The sequence below is a fragment of the Anoplopoma fimbria genome, chromosome 13, assembly GCF_027596085.1.
Source record: "Anoplopoma fimbria isolate UVic2021 breed Golden Eagle Sablefish chromosome 13, Afim_UVic_2022, whole genome shotgun sequence".
In the NCBI taxonomy this organism is placed as follows: Eukaryota; Metazoa; Chordata; class Actinopteri; order Perciformes; family Anoplopomatidae; genus Anoplopoma; species Anoplopoma fimbria.
In genome coordinates, this window is record NC_072461.1 from 18,572,219 (window position 1) to 18,598,757 (window position 26,539).

Sequence of the window (26,539 nt, forward strand, 5' to 3'; positions counted from 1 at the left end):
CTTCCGTAATCTGATTGGATGCAAATATCACGTGGTTGAATCTGTCATACCAGGAAGAATGACATGTTTTGTCGCTGGTAACATTTCAGTAAGTCAAGCTATTGTTTTAAGTCTGGCAAATAATTTGTGAATGTAATCTTTTCTACAGTACGGTTTGTCATTTTATACAAGTTAAAGAAACTCAAATGTCTTTCTTGCGTCAGACATTAGCCGTAGCCGGCCTCTGTAATAAGTAAATAAGTATACCAAACTATCTAGATACCGTTAACCAACATGTATGTGTCCTTCTTTATCAGAGAATGAACTATGTTTTTGTATACATCTTCAATAATATGAGGGGTTTTATATTCGGCACTAAAGTTTATCAAACAATTAATGAGCCTTTTGAGTTTTCATCAATGAATTGCTATTGTTCATAATTTGTAATTGTTTGAATTAAAGAATCCTAGCGGTGTAGTTGAAGCCTGTAATTCAGTTGTAGAGCAGCGGCCTTTATTAAGTGTTTACATGTCATTTATTGAGGGTCTCACACACCTGGTAGGTAGGCCTACAGCACTGTGTGGAAACTACCCAGGAGTTACTCTAGAGTGAAGGTTAGTCACTCATCACATAAAGGGTCCTGCCAAATCCTTCAGGTGTGTTTTATTTGGGGTTTTTTTTTCATGTCAGCCTCGTATTTCATGTTTTTTGACACCTACAATATCCATATGTTTGTTAGGTATCTTAATGCAAAGAGGTCTCAAACGTTGGCCGTACCACAATGGCATCCTACTTTGATGAACACAACTGTGAGCCCACCAACCCAGAGGAACAGTATCGTCAGAATGCTCTACTTGAGTTGGCCAGGTGAGGCTAAACACACCTCAGACACACTGTAATGCTTGACATTGATTACTCGTGTACAGTGTTGTGATTGGCTGTTGGTGTTTGCGTACAGGTCTTTGATGCAGGGTCTGGACTTATTTGACTCGGGGGCGTTCGACTTGTCTGACTGGGACCAGCGTCTTCCTCCTCCAGCTGCCAAAACTGCTGTTCAGACCCTTACTGTGGTCATCATTTCTCCAGAGCAAGCAGGTGACTGACATTTGCTTCAGTCATTTTTCACCGATATTCAAAAGATGCACAGAAATATATGGCAGAGGGAGAGATCATGCTTACAGATGGGCTCAGAGGAAGTAGGGAGGGATTTAATTGTGATCTTTTTTTTTTTTTTTTTTTAAATCTCACAGATAAAGGTCTCAAGTGTCCTGTGTGTTTGCTGGAGTTCGAGGAACAAGAGTCAGTTCGAGAAATGCCTTGCAAACACCTTTTCCACTCAGGATGTATACTGCCCTGGTTAGGCAAGGTAAAGCTGACAAATTCATCATTCATCATTCAATTCGACATCTGACATGTTATGGAAAAGTTTGAGTGGCTACTTAAAATTCACTTTGAATGTTTTTCTATGTTTTCAATCATAGACCAACTCCTGTCCGCTGTGCCGACTTGAATTACCAACTGACAATCCAGAGTACGAGGAATTTAAAAAAGACAAAGTGAGTGTACATGTGCTTAGGATTGTTCAAATGATCTTCATCTTCGAGCTGTGCTTTCAGTATAGCATCATTCCCTGGCTGAATATTGTTTTTCTGTCCTGTAGGAGAGAAGAAAACAGAGGGAGCACAGGCTGGAAGATCTACATGGAAGCATGTACACATGACTTAACTGTGCTCTGGTGCACAGTGACATTTTCAGAAAACTATGAGAAAAATGAAAGTTTCAGGAAATGCATAATGCTGCATTCATGCCATTTCGTGCAGAATATTTTAAGACAAGTGTGCTGTTGACAGCGGCCCTGAAGCATTTCTGTCTTTTTGATTTAAATCTAAAAGCTTTAAACACACAAAAAAAACCTCCATTCAGCCGTATTTGTCAAATAATATGTTCTATTTAAACACAGGAATATATTTTAATCACTGACTATTTTAGTTTTCCACAAAATAATGTAAACAATTTAAGAGAATTACATTTTTAAAGTGCACTCCAGCACTGCAACATGAATAGCTTACACTTACATATATTATGGGCACTCAATAAAGAGAGATCAAGAGAAGACATGTCAGAAATTGAAGCAGCAGATGTTGAAGTTTAAGATGCTCGATCCTACACTTCTCATTTTCATTTTATGTCAGACCTTCCCTTTCAGGTAAATGCCCACATCTTTTAAACCCCATGACCCCGCTGTCACACAAGCTTTCAGTTAATTTGTTGTCTTCAAGCCGAGGTACAAACTGAACAAGATCTTGTAGAGCCAAAGAAGATACTATACAACTATTTTCACTGGCTGAGTAGTGCTTCTCCTCCCCATGTGAGTGAATTGACCTTTTTGTGTAAAATTGTTTGGTTCCCCTTTAACTTGTCCTGTGATGTTGGCCTAGACAGGAACTATTAATAACATAACCAGTATGGTCTGGATTGGTTTTGATGCTTCTACATCACATGTAGATTTATTCCACTTCTATACTACTTCATGTGTTAACTCACAATATTGAACCTCTAACCTTGCTGACTCAACTTTGGTAGGATCTTTAACCAGCAGTTAGCCATTCTTTGTCATTCGCTTTGCCAAAAGTTGTTTCTATTTGTGATTCAAATGAATAGATATATATATATATATATATATATATATATATTAAAAAACCTCAACAACCTCCAAAATACTTTTAACCCTAGCTTTATTAGCGTCAAGATAATACCAATACTATTCCACATTGTCAATATAACAAGTACTGTATGACCATGATGTCATTTTGCTCTCTGTTATAAGCAGAAACAATTTTGTTGTTTATAAGGACACAAATGCTATTTTCTGTTTTCAAGAACAATCCATGCAAAACATCCAAGAATTTATCATCTTTATTTCATATTTGAATATAAATTGCTGTCAAATGAAAATATTTAAATGATAGACAAATCGTACATATTTACAGAATTTATAAAAAGGAAACAAAATTGTCTGTGTTGATTTGTTCCCTAGATGTTGTTTCTGTGTTGTTGTTGTTGTTGCACAGTACAGGTGATAAGGCTGAAACAGTGCTCTCATATCAATCGGGTGTGCATGCGTCTGTGTGTCTGTATACTATTACTTTTTTCTGAAATACTATACTATGACTTTCTTCTTGACATTTTAATGACTTAATAGACATTTAACTTTTTATGACTCTTTTTATATGCTGTGTCACAAACCTGGGCTGCTCAGCCAATTAACAAGTAATTTATACATTTAAAGTCAACATAAGAGGAAAGCTCAAACTAACGATGGCGTGTCGAGTCAGTAAGTTCAGCAGTGTGGTTATACTTTATTATGTATTTTTTATGACACTTTTCAAGGCAAACTATACTATCATTTTTTAATTTCATATTTATTACTTTACTATGACCATTAATTCAATTTTGACGGCATACTGAAAATACTCAAAATGACTTTTGAATTACATTTTTATGACATTATCTATTGCTTTATTATCACAAGTTTATGGCATACTATACTATGACATTTGATTTACTATACTATGACTTTTTTTTGTGGGGATATTTTGACATACTATACTAGGACTTTTTTTTATGATATTTTTCAACATACTATACTATGACTTTTTTTCATATTTTTCAACATACTATACTATGACTTTTTTCATATTTTTCGACACACTATACTTTGACTTTTTTTTCATGATCATTTTCAACGTACTATACTATGACTTTTTTCATATTTTTCGACACACTATACTTTTGATGATATTTTTAAAAAGTGAGGATATTTTACCAAAGTGAGGATACTTTTAAAAAGTCAGGATATTTTTCAAAAGTGAGGATATTTTAGAAAGTCAGGATATTTTTAAAAAGTGAGGATATTTTTCAAAATTTAGGATATTTTTAAAAAGTGAGGACATTTTTAAAAAGTGAGGATATTTTACAAAAGTGATGATATTTTATAAAGTCAGGATATTTTTAAAAAGTGAGGATATTTTTAGAAAGTGAGGATATTTTTAAAAAGTGAGGACATTTTACCAAAATGAGGATATTTTTCAAAATTTAGGACATTTTTAAAAAGTGAGGATATTTTTCAAAAGTGATGATATTTTAGAAAGTCAGGATACTTTTAAAAAGTGAGGATATTTTTAAAAAGTGAGGACATTTTTCAAAATTGAGGATATTTTTCAAAAGTGATGATATTTTTAGAAAGAGAGGATATTTTTCAAAAGTGGGGATATTTATCAAAAATCAGGATATTTTTGAAAAGTGATATTTTTCAAAAGTGAGGATATTTTTAAAAAGTGAGGACATTTTACCAAAGTGAGGATATTTTCAAAAAGTGATGATATTTTACCAAAGGGATGATATTTTAGAAAGTCAGGATATTTTTAGAAAGCGAGGATATTTTTCAAAAGTGAGGACATTTTTTACCAAAGTGAGGATATTTTTCAGTGAGGATATTTTTGAGGATATTTTTCAAAAGTATTTTTCAGGATATTTTTCAAAAGTTAGGATATTTTTCAAAAGTGAGGACATTTTATCAGTGAGGATATTTCTAAAAAGTTATGATATTTTACCAAAGGGATGATATTTTAGAAAGTCAGGATATTTTTCAAAAGTCTGGATATTTTTCAAAATTGAGGATATTTTTCAAAAGTGATTTTTTTTGCAAAAGTGAGGATATTTTTAGAAAGTGAGGATATTTTTAGAAAGCGAGGATATTTTTACATTTTCATGACTTTTTTCATAGCATTTTTCGACACATTTTCGACATATTATAATGACTTTTTTCCTGACATTTGTTTGACATGCAATACTATGACTTTTTTCCTGACATGTTTTTGACATATTATAATATACATTTTTTCATGACACTTTTCGACATAATATACTATGAATTTTATATAACATTTTTCAACACACTAAAATATGATTTTTTTCATGACATGTTGCATGACTTTTTTCCTTACATTTTTTTGACATGCTATACTATGACTTTTTCATAAAATTTTTCGACATACTAACTTATGATTCTTTTCATGACATTTTCGACATATTATACTATGTCTTTTTTCCTGACATTTTTTTGACATGCTATACTATGACTTTTACATAACATTTTTCTACATACTAAACTATGACTTTTTTCCTGACATTTTTCGACATGCTATACTATGACTTTTTCATAACAATTTTCGACATACTAAACTATCACTATTTTATGTCATTTTTCGACATATTATAATATTATTTTTTTCCTGACATTTTTTTGACATGTTATAATATGTTTTTTTCATCACACTTTTCGACATATAAAACTATGACTTTTTTCCTGACATTTTTCGACATATTATACTAGGACTTTTTCATAACATTTTTCTACATACGAAACTATGACTTTTTTCCTGACAACTATGACTTTTTTCCTGACATTTTTCGACATATTATAATATGACTATTTTTTCATGATATTTTTCAACTTGCTATACTATGACTTTTTTCATGATATTTTTCGACATGCTATACTTTTTCATTTTTAGGATTTTTTTATTACTTTTAAATATTGTGCTATGACTTTACATGTCTTTTTTCAACATAATATACTATGACTTTTAATGAATTATTTCGACATGCTATCCAATGACTTTATTAGGATTTCTTTCAACATACTATACTATTGCTTTCCATGACTTTTTTTTGACTTTTCTGTCTTTTTTCAACATACCATGCCATAAAACTTTTTATGACTTTTTTAAATGCTCTACCGTGTCTTTATGACATATTATGATGTGAAATTTAGTTTGAATTTTTTCATAATACTTATCTATGAAGTATTATATGTTGAAACATGTATATACTGGAATTTACTTTTGATATGATTTTATATGAATTGATATGAGAACAAAAAAAGAAGCAGTCGGCAGGTCCCATTTATGCAGAGCAGTTTTATTTTCAAAACACTGATTTCATATTCGTTCTTTCGTTGCCTCTGTCTGTTTGTTGGTTTTAGCTCTACAAAAAGAGAACAAACATATTCAAAAAAACATCTTAAGAGATATCATGTGATAATGTAAATCAAAACATTAAAGTATTAAATTAACTCAAAGGATGCACACATTATGTCTGAGGTTAGGTAGGAAGGCAGCATATATAGCCTCTCACTGAGTGGAAGTTATTCCATCGGCAAGAGGCGGCTTCTTTCCAGGCACAAGCATTTGCTTTATCCTCCCTGCCTTAGGTGAGGTCATATAATCTCTTCCTGGGGACCCTTTACAGCTGCCCCCAAAGGGGATATGTGGTTCTGAGTCAATTCAAAGTCTCCATATCCTCTTCTACTTGAGTTAGCGGCCTAATGCGGTCAAACGGAAGGAAACAGTTGTGAGTCTTGACTTTGACTTCCACAGTTTGGACAAGTCCATCTGACCCTGGATGCCCTTGGGTCACCTGCAGGACAAAGAGAGTGAAGCAGTCAAGGATCAATTACCATCACTTCCACTCCACTTACAGTTTGTTGCATCTTTTTTCCACATAGGTCGAGGTCGCAGGTTTGGTAAATAATACCGGTTGAAACTCTGCTCTTAGCATGAAATGTTGTAAAAATGTAACAAAAAGTATAGTAAGTAATAATAATGTCTTTAAAAGTCTTAGTATAGTATGTCATAAAAATGCCATAGAATAGTATGCAATAAAAAAATGTCATACATAAGTTATAATATAGTATGTCACAAAAATGTTCCTTAAAAAGTCATAGTATAGCATGTCATAAAAAATGTAATTGTATAGTATGTCATTAAGATTTTCATAAAGAGTTCATAGTATATTTTGTCATAGAAATGGCATAAATTAAATGTATGTCATGAAACATGTCGTATGGTATGTCTTAAAAATGTCTGATGATACAAAAAATGTCATAGTATATTATATCATAAAAAATGTCATTATCTTAGGAATGTCATAAGAAAGGCCATAGTATATAATATGTCAGTAATAAATGTCATAGTGAAGTATGCAATTAAAAACATCATAAAAGGCGGAGTATTATACGTCAAAAATGCTATAGCATGTCAACAAAATGTAAAAAAAGTAACTGCATAGCGTGTCATAAAAATCTCAGTCTATTATGATTTAAACAATGTCCAAAAAGTAATAGTATAGTATACGAAAATAAATTTGTCAGAAGAAAGTCTTAGTATAAAAATGCCGTAGTATGGCATGCAACTAAATCCATTTGTCATAAAAATGTTATAAAAATGTCATTATGTAGTGTGTCAAAACATTTTTAAAATGAAGACATAGTTTATTTTGTTATAAAAGCGTCATTATAAAGTCATAGTATAGTATGCCATAATAAAATGTCTAAAAAAGTCACATTATAATAAGCCATGATAATGTCATATAACATGTCAGGGTATTGTATGTGATCAAACATGTAAAACAAAGTCATAGTATGACAAAAAAGGCATAGTATAGTATGTCATTAAAGGTGATATAAAAGTCATAGTATAGCGTCTCATAAAACATGTCACTATATAGTATGCCAAAGTAAAATGTAAAAAAAAAGTCATAGGATAATAAATCATCAAAGTATAAAATAAGTCATAGTATTTACTACAGTATTTAGTATATAGTCATTAAAAATGTGTAAAAAGGGTCAGACATTACTATTTCATAAAAAAACATAAATAAGTCATTATATAGTATATTATACATTTTAAGTAATATTTTAGCACGTAAAGAAACGTCAGACAAAAGTGTATCACAAAATAAGTATCATAATATATTTTGTCAAAAAGTAAAAGTATATCATTAAAACTGTCATTATCTTACATCAAAAAAGTTTCTTAAACGTCTTAGAAATGTTATAAAATCGTCGATTCGCACAGATATATGGTTTTGAAATCTACTTTAAGCAGAAATTTACAGATAATGTTGTTTAAAGGGATACAAAGATAATTTTCTGTGATTCAAGGACAATCCATGCAAAACATAATAATTTATCATTTTTATTTCATATTTGAATATAAATCTCTGTCAAATGAAAATACCTAAATGATAGACAAATTGTACATATTTACAGAATTTTAAAAAAGGAAACAAAATAATCTGTGTTGACTTGTTTTGGGGGATTTCTCTTACTACCATTCTTTGACATATTTTTCAAATTGAGGAAATATGTGTAATACATTTTTATAGACATTGTTTCTGTGTTGCTGTTCAAGACATGTACAGGTCAGCTTTTTGTAATATAGGATTCTCCCACCAACAAAGATACCATATGAAAGCTTACTGGAGTGTACATTTTGACATAAAAATAACAAAAAGCTGTAAAATCTACTTAATTTTGGCCTGTGGAAGATGGTATGATGGAATAGATGCTTTTACAGAATACATCCAACCCTGATGTGAGGGCTCATACAAGCTGCCATTTGTAGTCACACCATGTGACTTAGATACAGTTTGGTGAAATAGGCTTCAGCTGAACACAAGAATAAAACAAATGAAAATCTGAAAATGTTCCCCTGGCACAGTACCAGAGATAAGGCTGAAACAGTGCACTCTTATCAATTCATACACCTGCTGCTGACACACAGAAAACCAATCGAAACTCCAGTGGATTCCAGTCTTTTTTGGCAAGATTTGCAGAACAAGACAGAATTGCTGCAGTCCCAGAATGAATGGTAAGTTAAATAATTTGCACCAAAAGTAAAGAAAAACCGACCTGACATATGACCGCGCAGCTCGTGTAACAGCAGATCTACTGTCCTGTCAAATGCAGATACTTGTTAAGACCTTTTGGATCGAGCTGTTGATTGCTGAGCTACCGTCATATTAAACACTTTTCAAACAATCGAAGATGGAAAACATGTTGGAACTCCAGCTTTTCCTTCAGAACATCAAACCCACAAAAGATAAGAGGTAGGTGATGTGACCTTTTTTTTTAAATGTGTATTGCTGGCATCCAGTGGTTAGACAGTTAAAAATGTATCAACACTACGCAGAGGGCAGAATACTGTGTGTTATGAAACATACTTCTCAAACGGATCACAGAGAAATTGCTCACTTACTTACTAAAAAACATAGTCTAGGTGTAACCTAAGTAAGGTGGCATTAGTCAGCTTAAGTTTGAGCAGTGGTAGTTTGTGGCAGTCTGGTGATAAGCTAATTCACATTTGTAAATATCACTAAGAGAAATTGGCAACAGGAAATCATACACAACCTTAATATACGACACATTTTTCTTTCAGTCTACAACCTGCTTGGTTCTGTTTGCAACACTGCACTTGTGATGCCATAAAGTTTATGGCACATGGTCTACAAGAATCATATTCACCTCTCAGTTAACTCCTGTGAACAAAACTGAGAAGGATGGGCATCGCTTCATATTTAACAGAAAACCTACTCTCAAAACTCAAATAAGGCTTCCAAGGGTCCAGCCTGGAATCAAATCAGTGTGGGTAAGAACTAGGTTATTTTGTAAATGCGTTAGTTGGACTATATTTTTACCTTCACACATCCACTATTTAACTATAATATGTAGGTCACTTAAAATGTCTTGGTATCACTTTAAAAAAACAAAAAAAAGCCCTGTGCTCAACTCCAACACACTGAAAAAAGGCATTATTCACTCTTGCAGTATGGAAATGATCAGACAATTGATGGCAATTATTGCACCGGACTTCACAGTCAATGAAATAAAAAAAAGTTAGCATGAAATGTAAATGTAACAAAGAAATCATCAGATCATGCATCATGTGGGACAACAACGGAATGACATCGAGGGAGACTACTTCAGAGATTCGCAGTTGTAAAGTGATTGAGATGCACACAGTCCTCGTCATTACAACAGAGCAGGGCTGTTGTTTTTTTTAAAATGTGCATGCCAATGACATGGGTAATGATCTCAAGAATGATAGTGGCTTCAGATACACGTGTACATAATTTGTAAATAATTTTAAAAAATACCTTCAAAATGTGCATTCAAAATCATCTGTGCAACCAATTAAATTGTCGAGTGAAATGAATGATTTTCGCCGGTCATTTGACAGATAATTAATGCTTGATTGATTTTTAAAAAGGCCATATGCTTAAAGCCTGTAAAACATACACAACTGGTAACTGTTCACTTCTCAAACATTCAATATTTTTGTACTCACTAAGCAAATTCAAAACTCAGTCATAAACTGTTATTCTCTCATTCAGAAAAGGGTGCCGTGCAGAGATAAGCAAAAGGCCAAAACAGGTGGGCCACGCTGAGCAATTGGTAGCTCATGAAGGAGTGTCTGGGCAGGGGAGAAAAAACATTGTGGGCACACCAGTGATGTCAACATTTAGAAAAAAAGTGTTGTTCAAGAGACAACCGACTCCAGTGGAGAATTGCCCAATTTCAACAGCCATCTTGGAAAACATTCATTGTTCCAGCTAGTTCCACACGTTGAAAGCTCCTTTCAACATCGCTACAAGATATTTGAATGCAGTGGCTCGCACCAACATTGGAAAAAGAAGATAGTACAGCATTACAGATGGGATAACCTGCTGCTGGCTCAATGGTTCGATCAGGTCTTCCTCTGTTGTCGTCCCTTCCTGTTTTAGAACATGAAGCACCTCTGCAGTGACATTTCAGACCTTTGGGCAGCGATGCAGAGCTACAACATGGCTATGCTCTCTGGCGTACAGTTGAGATGTGTGGATGTGCTGCTTCCCCCGGGGGACTTGAGGCCCTTAGTCGCCCCACCCATTGTCGAGCCCCGGGCCCTGGGGCCCATGATAACTCCTGAACCTAGGTGGTGACTCTGCTGCAGGCCCGCCATCAGGGTCTCGCTGGTGACGGTGCCAAACTCGTAGGTGAAGGTGCCGTAGAAGACCAGGATGTCCACCGTGAAGACCCACTCGCAGATGGCTGCAGCGTGCTGCAGGATAAAGCTCTCATGGATGAAGAAAATTCCGCCTGGGAGGAGGGCAAGTTAAGGGGAACAAACATATCTGGTCCATGATGGAGCAAAACAAATAGAGCGGAAGGAATACAAAATCCCATGAGTTGTGTCTACAAAAATCCATGATATAATGAGATGAGATATATGACAATGTGCCAGAGTGCCAGATGTGAATTAATTATATTATTAGGGTTAAGTTGAATTTGGCTTTGCAGCTACATAAAACTGATGGGATTAATAATGAAGGAGAAGGCAGACAGGAATAAATGTTTGTGGAGAAAAAGCTGTCACCCTGGACACCACCGAGAGGAAGGCAAGGAGGAGAGGCCGCCAATGAATGTGAAGCCTTCAGCCTCACGACTGTTGAATAAGATGGCAGGAGTGGGAGATCAAAGTATGCCCAGACAAATGTTGTCATGGCCTTGCTGTCCTGTCTCAAAGATGAAGGGTAAACATCTTTATCCGTGCCGGATTGTCTCACGGCTAGGGAAGTGAAAATGAGAAAAAAAACAAGATATATCTCCAATGTTTTAATCTGCATGACACCAGCTGATTGGAGTGTGATTGCACTGATCTCAGGACGGCAAGGTTGAGCCATGATGGGGTTAACTAATAATGGTCTGTTACAAGGTGGAGCAATATAAAAAAAAGAGACCAAGCAGAAAAAACGTTAAAAGGTGACTTTTCCCAATAAGTCATTAGTTACAACTACAACACAGCTGTGCTTTTCATGTCAAAATGTCTCCCGGGAAAACACACGTACAAAACACATAAAAAAAATTGCATTTAGATATAACACACAGTACATAACTACTATATCTGCACAACAAGGGGGCGCTAGTAAGTGAAGGATACTGAGGACGAGGGAGATCATGGCTCCCAGTGCCAGAGCAACTCTGAAATGGGCCATCCAATAGTCAAGGGCAGTCACAGCCACCCGGTAGGTGAGCACACACTGCAGGCACACAAACAGCAGCCCTGCTGGAAATGCCACACCAGCACCCACATAGTGTAGAGATTTGGCATGATCAACCTGACAAACAGAACAGTACAGTCAGAGGTGTTGTTTCTACTTGTCTGACGTAAAAAGAGAAAGAAGCAAAAAGGTCACCGAAATTTGAATGAGGATAATTCATATTTACCTGGAAGTTGCCCACCATGACCAGACCCAAAGCGTTGGTGCAGCCGGACACCAGAGCGCTGGTGTTGACCCAACATCGGTGGCTGTGTTCGATCACCTGGGCGTAGCGCAGAAGGCACACCATCACCACTGCAAGACACGGAGGAAGAGTCACACTGCATCCATGACACACAATAGAAACCAGAAATTACCGCTGCAAGGTCATATTCCTCCTCTAACCATGTCTGTCCAAAATGTCATTACTTCCTCTTTTAATCCTATTACGGCATTTGTGTGAAATTGCCGTAATTGGCATATGAATTCACGAGTTATGGACAAAAAAGTGTTTTGTGAAGTCATCGTGTCCTTTGACCACCAAATTCTCATCAGTTCATCCTTTGTGCAAAGTTTGAAACAAAAACAACCCTTCCAACGTTCCTATAATATGGCATTCACGAGAATGAGACTGACTTGAGGTGACAGTGATCTTAATCTTTGACAACCTGGACCAAAATCTTAATCAGTTCAACCTCGAGTCCAAGTGGAAGTTTGTGCTGAATTTAAAGAAATTCCCTCAAGGTGTTCCTGACTAACAGATGTATGGGTGGGTTGAATAACCTGAAAACATAATGCCTCTGGCAGAGAGGCATAAAGATGGCATAGCATAGTATGTCATAATAAAGACAGTATAGTATGCCATAAAAATGTCAGAAAATAGTATGGCATGTCATAAAGTTCATAGTTTATCATACAAAACAACATAGTATAGTATGTTGTGTAAAATGTCATAATAAAAGCCATAGTATAGCGTGCCATAAAAAAAGGTCACAAAACACTAAGTTGCAGATCGAAAAAACGTTGCTGATCTTAGACTGACAGATTTGTTTTCACTGCTGTCTCAGTGGGGATGTATTCTGAATGACATCTCAGGTTGCATAAGCCAGTATTTTTGACACAATTTCTTCCCATATGAAAGGTTTGTTTCCCTCTTTGAAAACCCTAAACCTGCAGGTTGCAGTGTGTAACAGTACTACCACAAAGGCATTAACATTAACATTAACATTAAGGCTTTAACACAGTTATGAAGTTTAAGGTCTAAACTAAAGCATCCAAGCAGCTTATACACAAGAGATGGGGAGAAATTAAATATAGAAATAAAAATGCAAAGAAACATAAAAGATGGGGGAAAAAATTGAAAAACTGTCAATACATATGAGAAGAAAAGTTGATGTGAAAAATAAACAGCAGCAGAGAGGCAATTAAAGCAGAAAGGGGAAAAATTGGGGCAGAGCTGAGTGGTGAAAACACAAGATGGGGGGAGGAGGAGCAGAAGAGGAAGGCCATGGAGGGCACATGCAGAAGAGAGGACAGAGGGGGGAAGTGGAAGGAAAGCCGCATTCATTATTGATTAGAGAGCACAGGCTATTTCAGGCCCCTCCAAATCTCTTGGAGGTTAGTGTCTGGTGTCTGTGGGCACCACGGATTAATATGACACACATAAATGGACAGAGGAGACAGACTTCAAACACTTTTCAGCTCAGCTATACCGATTTGTTGCTTTGTGTGAAAGAGCAGAAGGCAGCAGGTTTAATTTAGTGCACCAAGTGTACATCGCAGATCACCAATTCCACATTGCATATTGAATAACCACTATTTAACCATATGTTTTTTAAGTACATACAGTGGATTTCTATTGCCATTATACTACATTGTAGAAAAAAATATATTAAAAAAAGAATATTTTATTTATATTAAATAACAATCTGTCCTTTAAAATACCCCCTTGTACTTCATATTTGTTTTGGGTTCTCTTTGGTCATGGGATTAGGAATATTTCACCATTTTGGAAATAAAGAAGCTTGTTTTTTTTTTTTCGCTGAGAGTTAGATGAAAAGATTGAGACCATGCTCATATGTTTGTACAATAAATATGAAGATACAGTCAGGAGACAGATAGCTAAGCTTGGGGGAAAAAAAGACAGAGGAAGCACCACCAAAGCTGCTGGAGTGAAAAACATTTTTGGACAAATTTTTTACTGTTGCAGTTGACCTGCAGGCAGGTCTTTCAGCTCCACCGTTATATTTGCGTTCGCTATAGTGTGACTGTCTCGCTTTCAAGTCTCAACTTGTTGCCTGGTAACCTAACAAAGTCTCTGGGAAGAGACTGCCCCCAGCAATGACATAGTCCAGCTAATAACCTCTCTGTAAAACCATATATTTATGTATATGTGAGCTTCGGAGGCACCAATAGGAAAAACAGGGACAGGCAAGCTGTACTCAGTCGTTAAGCTAAACTAAGCTAAACTAAGCTAACCATATCCTGGCAGTAACCTCATTTAGCGTACAGACATGCAAGTGGATTTAATCATCTCATCTTACTCTCGGCCAAAACGTTGTACTATTCCTTTAAAGGAAGAACATTTGCCCCCCAAACTTGTCTTTTAAGTAAAATAACTCTGTGTATGTGGGGTTTTATATTCAGTTAGAACGTGCCCTTACCCATGAAGGCTCCAACGTTGCCGATCAAGCTGAAGAGGCAGCTTTCAGGAGGGAAGGACCCACATTTACTGTAGCAAATGGAGAAAAAAAAACTGCTCTCAGTATTTCTTCCAAAGCAGACAGCCATGTAGTCAAAATGCATAGGAACAAATAAAGTGATTATCATTACACACGTGTGAACTATGCTTCCTAATACAAGAATGTAAAAGAATGCAAAAGCACTTGCTTTGATTTCTCATCTAGATGTACAACTGAAACTGAGACGAGGCCTTTCCTCTACATAAATTGAAAGTAAGCCTGCCGGTCTCATGATGCCTTTTTACAAGAGTGCTTTTGCATTTGCCTGTGGTTAGAGGCGTATTTGCAGATTAATCAAATACAATTTTTGCAAGTAGTGGGTTAATGACTGTTAAAGAGCCACAACATAACAAGGCGCTTATTCATTCCTTAGGGCTTTTGCTGACACACAATTGTGTTTACTGCATAAACAAAGAGAGGAGGAAATGGTAGAATAGCAGACCTGATGAGGGGGATATCCTGGATGGTGCAGCATGTCTTGGGGAAGCCCGGTCGGGGCAGCTCTTCTGTGCATGTTACATTGTAAAACCTGCAGCAGTGACACGATAAGTTCAGTTCATTCCCTACTGGAAGCTGTGGCATCAGACTCTGCCAACATTTTTTCAAATAAACAAATAAAATGTGTGCTATCAGAGTCTTCCTCCACATTTCCAATCAAAAGGGGAAAAAAAAAATAACACTCACCAGTTCTCCACAGGACAAACATGGTGATTCATCACAGCCATGGCATACCTGTGGGGCAAGGAACGCAATGCAATTTAAAGAAAGAAATGGCAAAAGTCAAACACAGCGATACAAGTTGAACTGTTATCAAGAAAGCTTATTATACTGGGCTTGAGAAAAAGGGCCATTCAGCAGGAATGAACGCTCATCTGAATATACTCAAATAGTATCAACACATTTTTGTTTGTGCTTTCCATCTTTAATTTTTGGTCAAGTAAACAGCTTGGTTTGCCCATTCGCACAGCCCAATAAATTAGTACTTGTTGCACCGTACACCTTATTATGTTAACACAGTATGTTTCAGCGTGACAACATGTGACACAGCCAAGTGTTACTGTTACTCACACTATCCATATTCCTGTGATGGAGAAGGCAGACAGGCTGACAGGCAGGACGATCCAGGCAGTCATTGGGCTGGCAGTGAGCTGGCTTTGTCCCAAGCATGGGGTGAGAGGGGGGCTTCGGGCTGGAGTGGCGACACGACAGTAAGGGATCAGGTGGGGAGTGGGTGGGGGTGCGGGGTCACTAACACACAGGGAAACACACAGGGGGGGAACATGAGAGGAAAAAAGGGGGAATGGCACAGCTCTTCTGCTCCACAGGGCCCTGCAGCCAGCTGCAACCTGAGAGAAGAGAGGGGAAAGTTTTGCTCAATATATGAAAAATACACATTCAGTAAAACTACTGTAATCATATATCTGTGATGTCAATTATACTCCAGAGGTTACATTGCAATGAAAACCTAATTTACCACTTTCCTTCAGTGTGTCTAATTCTGAGCTGCAACGATTCAACGATCAACTATCAGATTATTCTCGGACTCCAGCATCCTAAATGTTAATATTTTTTGGTTTCTTTACTCCTCCAACTGAATATCTTTTAATTTGTGGACAAAATGAGTCCTGGGCTTTGAAAAACCCTCAGCTACATTTTTCACCATTTTATGACGTTTCATACAATTACAGTTAATTGAGGCCAACAGAGGTGAACAACAGTTTGTGGACGGACGCCGTCATAGATTGTCTGCTGGCATTTTCACTTTGCTTTCACTTTTCTGCTGCTTACCCCTCGCCATATATACCAGCCTCCTTAGCTTGTGACGTCTACATTGTAACCACAGCAACCCATGCAGATAGGTTGGTCTGTCTTTAAGATCTGATTTGAGAAAAACTAATGGGATTTGCCTGCATACTGAACATGGTCAAAGACCGACTGCCTCACATCTTCTGTACTTGAGGCACAGCAGAAGCTACAGTTGACAGCCAGCTGACAACTAGAAAGTGATCTGTATGTTGATCCTAAGAACATGGCGGAAGCATTTACACATCCCAGTAAATCTCTTCTTAAAGGCTTGTAATACAAACTGGAAACATGTCTAATAAAAGAATGCAAACTGTTGAACTGGTGCCCAATCCACTAAGTGTAAAGGCCTATTATTAGACCAACTAGAATACCAGCCTTTTCTTGGATAATGTTCTTCTTTTATCATATTTAAACATTAATGGAAATAGTTTGTATAAAAAGAAACCCTTGCTTTTTGAATTCTGAATGGATAAAATGGCTTAGAAAGTTGAAACAGTGAGACAGAAAGACAAGCACCTCTTAAAGAGAAATGAACAGCAACATGACGCTGTGAAAGGTAGTGTCAGGACAAAGAGTAACCTTGTGAGAGTGACGACTCAGCCAAGGTCAGCTCTGCGGTGGAGAGACAACACGTATCATTTTACAGTGTACAGTCACAAGTGTGTCCTTAACTCAGAGGGAATATACAGTGAACAGGATGAACACCGTCTTGAACTAATCCAAATTAAAGGGGAAGGCAAAAAAACTAAAATAAAGCAGTGTTGAAATTGGTTTTATAGTTGTTTTTTTTCACAGATGCTATATTTGTCTTTTGTGAAAATTGTTAAGGTGTGGGAAGCCTTGACACACAGCAGCTTTGAACTTTGCTCTTCTTTGAATAAGCGGTGTTGCGATTTCTGTTTTGCTAATTTTTTTACATTTCTCATCACTTATTGCAACAGTTTTACATTCCCTACTGGTTAGGGTATTTTACATCTATTATTAAAAGAGTAACAGTACTCAGTCACTTACTGGCACTGTATCAGCTTGCTCATGTGATGCCATCAACTTCTGAAGTTATTATTTTAAAATGTTTCACCATTTCCTATGATAATGCAGACGCAGGTCAAACCAAGGATTCAAAAAATGGGAAGAATCTTACTTCTGCAAACTCAGACCTCAAAAAAAGGGAGTTGTTGTTAATTATTTAGGACTATTTCAGCAGAGCTGCAACAACTGGTCGATTTATTGATAGACAAAATTAATGCCAACTTTTCTGATGAAATATTCATTTATTTGAGACAAATACATTTCTAGTTTCCTTTGTGTTCTGTGATAGCAAACGGAATAGGATGGGTTTTTAAAATGTCTGTATGACATTTAAGATGTCCCCTTGTTCTCTTGATATTTGTTAGGGAAGTTTTTCACCATTTCCTGACATTTCACAGACCAAAAGGCATATCAGTCAGTTGAAAAATAATTCAAAAGAATTGTTAATGTCTGCATCAATGTTAGCAACCCATCTGACCCGTCTTGAACCGCAGACCCCGCCTTCTAATAATAATTATAAATAACATATTTACTTGAGAAGCCTAAATGTACTCAGATTCATTCCAACAATGCGAGAACAAGAGCACAAAGCTTTTCATTGATCAAGCCCCTTAATTTTGAGAACGACTTTAAAATGTTCAAAATATCCTTCCAGGGGAGCATGCCCCTGGACCGCGCTAGAAGACCAGAGGTCCATTAACTATAGTCTCACAAAATTCTGTCGGAAACACTGCAGCTGATAACATCATCCTGACCGACAGCAACGTCGCAGCAAGCGTAGCAGCCATTCTCCGGTTCCCCATCAGGTAAACACTGTATGCTATTACTGCTGTGTTGTTGTTTGCACCATTACATGCGAGCCCCGGCCATGTGTGGAGGTAATAGATAGGATCTGATTTTTGAATGTAGCACCGTTTAAAAGGAAAGGGTTGGTGTGGTTTAAGAGTAGACTTAAGAGTACAGACAGACCCCCCACCTCAAAGACAATGACTCATCTGCCCCAATGACCACCCACATCTGCCACCCAAGCCCCCCCATTTGCATGGACATCAATAAACTAACAGACCTTTCATAGTGAGTACATGGACATTTGATCTAAACATCACATTTGGCCAAAGTTCAACAGCTTGCTAAACACTGAGCTTAGATTTGCATAAGGGTTTTTTCCCACATTGCTTTGTTACATCCCTGTTGCATTCAACATTTAAGGGTAGCTGTTTCCTCATATGGTTTGGTGTGTATAGTAATTGCTTCCTCTTCTGAATGTATGCAGTGAGAAGTAGAGTACTTGCAACAGCTTTTGAAGTACCATATGGTGCTCTGAGGAAAGGCCAGAATACTCACAGCAAGACCAGGTTGTTTTACAGTGCTCACACACACACACACACCATAGTGAGGGTTGCAAATCACAGCCAGGAGAAGACATAAAGGAAACAATAGATGACTGAAGCCATTCCCATGACAGTGTTGACCCACAGCATGCAGGCAAGAGATGTACGGCAGGGGTGAATTTGGGGTCACAAAACCAAGACATTTTCAAATTCTACATATAGTTACTTTAAGTTATCATAATTATATAAAAATATAGGCTCTGATGTGCAATATTCTCAATATTGACAACTCCCAGATAGGACTCGACTGGATGACATCTTTATTTGCTTCAAATAGAATAACTTGGCATGAATCTTATTCATGGCTGATAAATAACTTAAGGATCTACAAATGAAATAACTTTCTGTGTTATGACAGTCAGTCGTCAAAAGGCATTTCATAATTAGTTATTTAATAGATACATTTTGTTTCTATTTCACACAGCTGGATAGGCCGGGTGACAAGGCACATAGAAAGCTGTCTGCCAAGAGTTATCATTCATAAAACATTATTTCATTATTTTAACATCACAGGTAAAGCCATGCGCGCACGCACACACACACACACACACACACACACACACACACACACACACACACACACACACACACACACAAATGTGTAAATCATGACAGCATAAAGTATCATTAGGTCCAATTATGAATAACCATTTAAAGTTGCAGATGTAGCTCAAGCTGTTCACACATATAAGCAGTATAACATATTTCTTTAATATGCATAACTGGCCTCTCAGGAGCAGATTGCACACTGAACACTGAATGAATCATTGGTAAAGCTGAGTGTGTGTGTGTGTGTGTGTGTGTGTGTGTGTGTGTGTGTACAGGGGGCCACAACCCCCCTGCAGCCATTCACAGATAAAATATTCTGCACTGTACTCTGGGTTAAACTGTGACAATGTCCTAAAGACTGAACACAGTCCATCCACTTACCCACTGCAGCCACACAGACCGAGCACCATCACTGAGCTCTGGTACCGCTAGCCTGGTTAGCTTCCACCTAGCTAGCCTGTTAGCTCGCACTTTACCAGTCTGTCTTGACTTGCCCGCATCATGCTTTCTGCCAACCTAAGTGACCAGCTGCTAAACAAAAGACAGTAAGAGGACAAGAAGAGGAAATATGTTGGGACAGTCGGTGCACGAAAGGGGATATACACATACCTTCAACCTGCAACGCTGACCACAGACCTCAACAACCTTGGTTTCCCTTTAAAAAAACAGCGTTTTCTTAGCAGACGAGGCTAGCGGTATAAACAACTTCCGGTCCGGCATTTCAAAATAAGACGTATTGATAGTTTCACTGTGAGATTGGCTTTAAGGAAACTATTTTACAAACTCATTCCGTCCATGCCACTGTTTCGATGTACAGTACCAGTCAAAAGTTTGGACACACCTTCTCATTCAACTATTTTGAAGAATCTGTGTTGTATGTGTTGTAGTTTGGATGTCTTCAATATTAATCTACAATGTAGAAAAAATAAAATAAAATAAAATTAAAGAAATGCCATTGAATGAGAAGGTGTGTCCAAACTTTTGACTGGTACTGTATATATATATAAAAAAAAAAAAAAAAATAAATATATATATACATAAATATATATATATATATATATACAGTACCAGTCAAAAGTTTGGACACACCTTCTCATTCAACTACTTTGAAGAATCTAAAATATAAAACATATTCTGGTTTGTTGAGCATTTGTTTGTTTACCACATAATTCCATATGTGTTCCTTCATAGTTTGGATGTCTTCAATATTAATCTACAATGTAGAAAAAAATAAAAATAAAATTAAAGAAATGCCATTGAATGAGAAGGTGTGTCCAAACTTTTGACTGGTACTGTATATATATATATCAAAAATAAATAAATAAATAAATAAATATATATATATATATATATATATATACAGTGGGTACGGAAAAAGTATTCAGACCCCTTTAAATTTTTCACTCTTTGTTTCATTGCAGCCATTTGCTAAAATCGAAAAAGTTCATTTTTTTTTTCGCATTAATGTACACTCAGCAACCCATCTTGACAGAAAAAAACAGAAATGTAGAAATTTTTGCAAATTTATTAAAAAAGAAAAACTGAAATATCACATGGTCATAAGTATTCAGACCCTTTGCTGTGACACTCATATTTAACTCACATGCTGTCCATTTCTTCTGATCCTCCTTGAGATGGTTCTACTCCTTCATTGGAGTCCAGCTGTGTTTAATTAAACTGATTGGACTTGATTAGGAAAGGCACACACCTGTCTATATAAGACCTTACAGCTCACAGTGCATGTCAGAACAAATGAGAATCATGAGGTCGAAGGAACTGCCCAAGGAGCTCAGAGACAGAATTGTGGCAAGGCACAGATCTGGCCAAGGTTACAAAAGAATTTCTGCAGCACTCAAGGTTCCTAAGAGCACAGTGGCCTCCATAATCCTTAAATGGAAGAAGTATGGGATGACCAGAACTCTTCCTAGACCTGGCCGTCCAGCCAAACTGAGCAATCGTGGGAGAAGAGCCTTGGTGAGAGAGGTAAAGAAGAACCCAAAGATCACTGTGGCTGAGCTCCAGAGATGCAGTAGGGAGATGGGAGAAAGTTCCACAAAGTCAACTATCACTGCAGCCCTCCACCAGTCGGGGCTTTATGGCAGAGTGGCCCGACGGAAGCCTCTCCTCAGTGCAAGACATATGAAAGCCCGCATAGAGTTTGCCAAAAAACACATGGAGGACTCCCAAACTATGAGAAATAAGATTCTCTGGTCTGATGAGACCAAGATTGAACTTTTTGGCGTTAATTCTAAGCAGTATGTGTGGAGAAAACTAGGCACTGCTCATCACCTGCCCAATACAATCCCAACAGTGAAACATGGTGGTGGCAGCATCATGCTATGGGGGTGTTTTTCAGCTGCAGGGACAGGACGACTGGTTGCAATTGAAGGAAAGATGAATGCGGCCAAGTACAGAGATATCCTGGAAGAAAACCTCCTCCAGAGTGCTCAGGACCTCAGACCTGACAGAACTGGAGAGGATCTGCAAGGAAGAATGGCAGAGGATCCCCAAATCCAGGTGTGAGAAACTTGTTGCATCATTCCCAAGAAGACTCATGGCTGTACTAGCTCAAAAGGGTGCTTCTACTCAATACTGAGCAAAGGGTCTGAATACTTATGACCATGTGATATTTCAGTTTTTCTTTTTTAATAAATTTGCAAAAATTTCTACATTTCTATTTTTTTCTGTCAAGATGGGTTGCTGAGTGTACATTAAGGCAAAACATTTTTCGATTTTAGCAAATGGCTGCAATGAAACAAAGGGTGAAAAATTTAAAGGGGTCTGAATACTTTCCGTACCCACTGTATATATAAATAAATATATATAAATATATATAAATATATAAATATATATATATATATATACATACAGTACCAGTCAAAAGTTTGGACACACCTTCTCATTCAACTACTTTGAAGAATCTAAAATATAAAACATATTCTGGTTTGTTAAGCATTTGTTTGTTTACCACATAATTCCATATGTGTTCCTTCATAGTTTGGATGTCTTCAATATTAATCTACAATGTAGAAATAAAGAAAAATCATTGAATGAGAAGGTGTGTCCAAACTTTTGACTGGTACTGCAAGAGTAGTAATATAAAACATATTGGCATGAACAAAACAACTGATACCTTGGAAAAATCCCATCACCGAATTTGTGTCCCAGGAAATGAAATAGTTACCCACTCCTTCTGTGCCAGCTGGAATAAAACCACTTTACACGGCAGATTAATTTACATTTACAGTTCAATCTGGTTTATCTTGATATGATTATTTTTTTATAGGAATATGAGGCTTTTATTTTTAGCAAAATCTCTGGTCCTATTTTGGTGTAATTACCTTGATGCCTCTTTATTGTCAGGCCCTGCTGTGCAACACCCCTGTAGTTTTTCATGAGAATGTCCATTGAGATGTTTAATTTATAACACCTAAGAGGAACATGGTTACACATGTTTCTCTTACACTTTTTTAAATTATGTTTTTAAAAAAATTAAACATGTGTATAGGACAACATGTTTGGAATAAGATTTAAAATATCTTTTACTTTCATAAAATTTTGCAAAAAACAAATTATACAAAACATTTTTAAAAAAATCAGTGACTGTACCGCACTCTGTAACACCTGGCCGGTACCAAACCACATTTATAATCAGAGAAGTACACATTTAACCCTGGAAATATCCACTGCAGTCATCTAGTCATGTCAAAGCAGGGCAGCACAGGTGCAATTAATGGCAGTAATTAGCTCTGACAAAAGATTCCCACCCACACATAACAGCTGTCCAATCAAAGCTTCAGCTGCTCTTCTGAAGGTTAGACTTCATGTAGTAGAAAACAAATTAAGACTGAGATCGAATATGTTATGTATGTAAAATGTTTTTAGGAAAATGCATCTAGTTGAGATAACAGAAAAGGGTACGCCAAGTGGCTGCTTATTTTGAGCCAATCCTGTATGTGTGTAATCACATCAGCAAAGGTCATGTTCAACACAAGCATTTTTTGTAACTGAACATTCTGTGTTTAAAATTCCGGGCTGTGAATAACGAAGAATTTCTAAATCAATGTATTCATTGCTTAAAACTACATTATCTATGATTATTCCAGTGGCAAGAAAATGCAAGCATGTTTTATTCTTTCTTTTATTCTCGACACATTTTTAAAATTAGTTTGTAAAAGCTTATGATAGTATTTTGGACTCGCTTGCCTGTAGAGCCACCCGCTGTAACAAATTACAATGACTTAACTTGGAGGGGATGACGGTAATGGAACCTTGACATTTTACTTTGTTGGAAAAGCACAGGTGTCAGTGGCTCTGCTCTATTCAAGTGCCCCAGTAAGCAATGACTGTGACAGCTAGCCTACATGACAAACCATGCCTGTGGTACCTCAGTTGTATCTGAGATTGCTACCTTTCTACACCAACATCTAAAAGTATGATCAATGCTATATTCAACGCTCTATTTAACTAACGCGACTAGAACCTTTTTTTAAAGGCTTGATCTTGATGGAGCATAAGAAACATTGGATGCAGTAATATACAGGACATCACCTGAGTCATGTACAATTTTCCAATCTCAACAATATTACATTGTTGGTCTGTCACTCAACACAATGACAAAGAGAGCTGTGAGGTTTGGATTATCGTTTTGCCAGTGATATCACCATCTGCTGGAGAGATCAGACACTGCTCTCTCTCTCCCATTCATTAATTTGTTCACAACAACAGATACATTTCCATTGATTTCTACAACGTGCTAATGTGAGGCACATTTACCAAACCTGAAAATGTAGTTGTGAACAGTTCATCCATCATTCAGAGCAATAAATCATTTTTGCTTCTCTTGAATGCTGTCACCATCACAGTTTAAGTCATTTAAATTGTCAACATCTGTCAGGTGAATCTAATACACAATGACACATGTGGTCACGCCGAGCTCACAGGTGCAACTTCTGAACAGTCAGTACCAATTCATTTATACTGCAAGGGTATAAATTCACAATGCTGGTGGCAAAGGAGCAGTCAAATTGATTGTAAGACCTTATTTCAATTGTGATCAGCTGATTTGCACACCAAACTGTTTGTTTTTCATAACTCATGTACCTGGATGTGGTAAAAAATATGTCCATTGGGGCATTACACAGCTGTTATGGTGTAATGCTACAAACTGTTGGGGAGTTTGCACTTGCAATTTCGAAAAATGTTTTCAGGAAATCCATTTAGTTGAGAAAACAGAAAAGGGATGCCCAGTGGCTGCTTTTTTTGAGCAAACCCTGTATGTGTGTAATCACATCAGCAAAGGTCAGGTTTTACACTAGCATTTATTGTAACTGAACACTCTGTGTTTTGATTTCCGGGCTGTAAATAACTGAGAATGTATGTAAGGCTTTATAAACCTACATCAGGGATTATAACCTACGTTCTTGTTTTACTATAACTAGCTTTGAAGGGACTTTGCAAAATTTGATCCATAATCTTGCGAACAACATAGTGAGTGACAGGAAACGTTAGACCTCAAGAGCAGATGCTATTTATCCTAGAAAAGAGATTTCATTTGATGCTTTTCTTTACAATCCTTCCTTCTGGACTGGATCAATAAGGGGAAAAAATGTTGAATCAAAATCAAAATGTATTTATATCTTCTGCATAATAATAATTGGAGTAAGACTTACACACGCCAACTGAACGGCTTGCTTCCCCTCTCTAGTAAATGTAAATCACCATGAGGTGATTGTTTTTATCCACCCATAACTGTAATTTTGCTTGTTAGAAACAAACTTCTTTATTTGATTTCTATCATGTGTGTCTTAAAACCCAAAAGCTAAGACCTGGTGTGAACCTGTGGCTTGCATGACAAATCCAGTTCACCTCTGGTTCTCTTGACACACTACACAAACAAGACTAGCTTAAGTCTTACAGCTCTATTTAAATGTCCTTGCTTTAACAACTTAAATCCTTAATTGTTTTAACTAGTCAGCGGTGGTTGGCAGCAGAAAAGTAAATAAAGACTAATACTGCATGGTTCATAACGTCTTCAGCCAGTTGCCGTGCAGAACGCCATTTCTGGTCAGGTGTCACTGTCAGCAGGACAATATTCTGATATCCAATAAGAGGATTCAGTTGCAAGCAAAGTTATTTTACATCTCCCATCTGATTAAATCACTATGACTGTTAGTTAAGATAATGTTTTTAATGAAATACCACACCTTTATTGATATATAGGTTTTATCTAAAACCTAAATATTATTTCCTGGAGTCTGTGGCCTTGATTCACTTCAACATCTGAAGAATCCTGCACCCCTACCGAATCAGGAAGTAGGCTAATTATTAAATCCTTTATCCCCTTATATGTATCTACCAGCATTCCTTTGTTACCCTGCCTGAAGTATCTGTATTTTAAAGTACTGATCAATAATAACCAAGATCAACAATTTATTGTAAATTTTAAAAAGGACACTTCAATCTTAGATAAAAAAAGATTGCAGAGTTTTCCTAGATAAAAAAAAATAAGACTCAAAACACGCAATAATATTCTCCAATGATAGCCTTCCAGTATGACTTACTTGAGTAATCTGTGGGGATTGCAAAAAGATTAATTTATGGCACAGTGCCTATGCATTCATAAATAAATGTGACAAAAACTATACTGATTCTTAGTCTATTCTGTCTTTAAATTACCCAAATCAGCTGTAGGTACTATAAACTCACATGATGTAACATTTATCAACTAAAAGGGGGTGAATTCATGATGGGTATTTGTAGAAATATGCCACACAGCCAACGTCATGTCAGCCAGGCAGCTCAGCTGGGGATAATGGTATTTAGATGTCCTGTAAGCACACGGATCCTCTCAGTCAGCAACATTAATGGGGCCATGAGGCATCCTGCTCATGTCCTCCATGCTTAGGTAAAGGGGGTATTAGACAGCAGTAATGCTGGCTGGTCAGAGCGCTCTGTCTGTTGTGTAGTCTTGGGGACATCATCATGGGGAGCAAAAGCAAGGTGGCTAACTTGTGGAATCGGAGGCAGAGTCTCTTCCCCCACTTCAAAGTAGCAGATTCTGACATTAATAGAAGACCCTCGGAAATTGCTTATCCACTCGCCAAGGAAAGCTGCGTGAAG

The 26,539-nt window shown here is 36.8% G+C and overlaps 2 protein-coding genes across 3 annotated transcripts; one reads left to right on the forward strand and one right to left on the reverse strand.

Annotated features, from left to right (window-relative positions):
* The first annotated feature begins 20 nt into the window (after positions 1 to 20).
* Positions 21 to 3,008, forward strand: rnf181 (ring finger protein 181). Its single transcript, XM_054611465.1, has 6 exons — positions 21 to 88; positions 719 to 846; positions 938 to 1,074; positions 1,230 to 1,345; positions 1,461 to 1,535; positions 1,640 to 3,008. The coding sequence occupies exons 2-6, from the start codon at positions 761 to 763 to the stop codon at positions 1,697 to 1,699; spliced, it is 474 nt and encodes a 157-aa protein (XP_054467440.1). The 5' UTR covers positions 21 to 88; positions 719 to 760; the 3' UTR covers positions 1,700 to 3,008.
* A 4,996-nt stretch (positions 3,009 to 8,004) lies between these two features.
* Positions 8,005 to 21,074, reverse strand: LOC129101057 (transmembrane protein 150A-like). Of its 2 annotated transcripts, XM_054610657.1 has the most exons (9): positions 21,021 to 21,074; positions 20,027 to 20,072; positions 15,711 to 15,988; positions 15,327 to 15,374; positions 15,085 to 15,171; positions 14,565 to 14,632; positions 12,089 to 12,216; positions 11,802 to 11,979; positions 8,005 to 10,960 (listed from the first exon to the last, which is right to left on the reverse strand). In XM_054610657.1, the coding sequence occupies exons 1-9, from the start codon at positions 21,029 to 21,031 to the stop codon at positions 10,659 to 10,661; spliced, it is 1,146 nt and encodes a 381-aa protein (XP_054466632.1). In that variant the 5' UTR covers positions 21,032 to 21,074; the 3' UTR covers positions 8,005 to 10,658. The 2 variants fall into 2 exon arrangements, with proteins under 2 accessions (XP_054466632.1, XP_054466633.1); XM_054610658.1 differs by lacking the exons at positions 20,027 to 20,072; positions 21,021 to 21,074 and adding an exon at positions 19,799 to 19,922.
* Between the last annotated feature and the right edge of the window lie 5,465 nt (positions 21,075 to 26,539).

Bases quoted from the DNA above. Each gene is read 5' to 3' on its own strand.
- LOC129101057 (XM_054610657.1), bottom strand. The intron at 15,989-20,026 runs GTATGTGTATAT...CTCTTCTCTCAG, and splicing joins GTCAGCGTTGCAGGTTGAAG to GTTGCAGCTGGCTGCAGGGC. The intron at 14,633-15,084 runs GTCTGCTATTCT...CATTTGCTACAG, and splicing joins CAGGATATCCCCCTCATCAG to TAAATGTGGGTCCTTCCCTC.
- rnf181 (XM_054611465.1), top strand. From the start codon at position 761: ATGGCATCCTACTTTGATGAACACAACTGTGAGCCCACCAACCCAGAG. The intron at 1,346-1,460 runs GTAAAGCTGACA...TTTCAATCATAG, and splicing joins TACTGCCCTGGTTAGGCAAG to ACCAACTCCTGTCCGCTGTG. The intron at 1,536-1,639 runs GTGAGTGTACAT...TCTGTCCTGTAG, and splicing joins AGGAATTTAAAAAAGACAAA to GAGAGAAGAAAACAGAGGGA.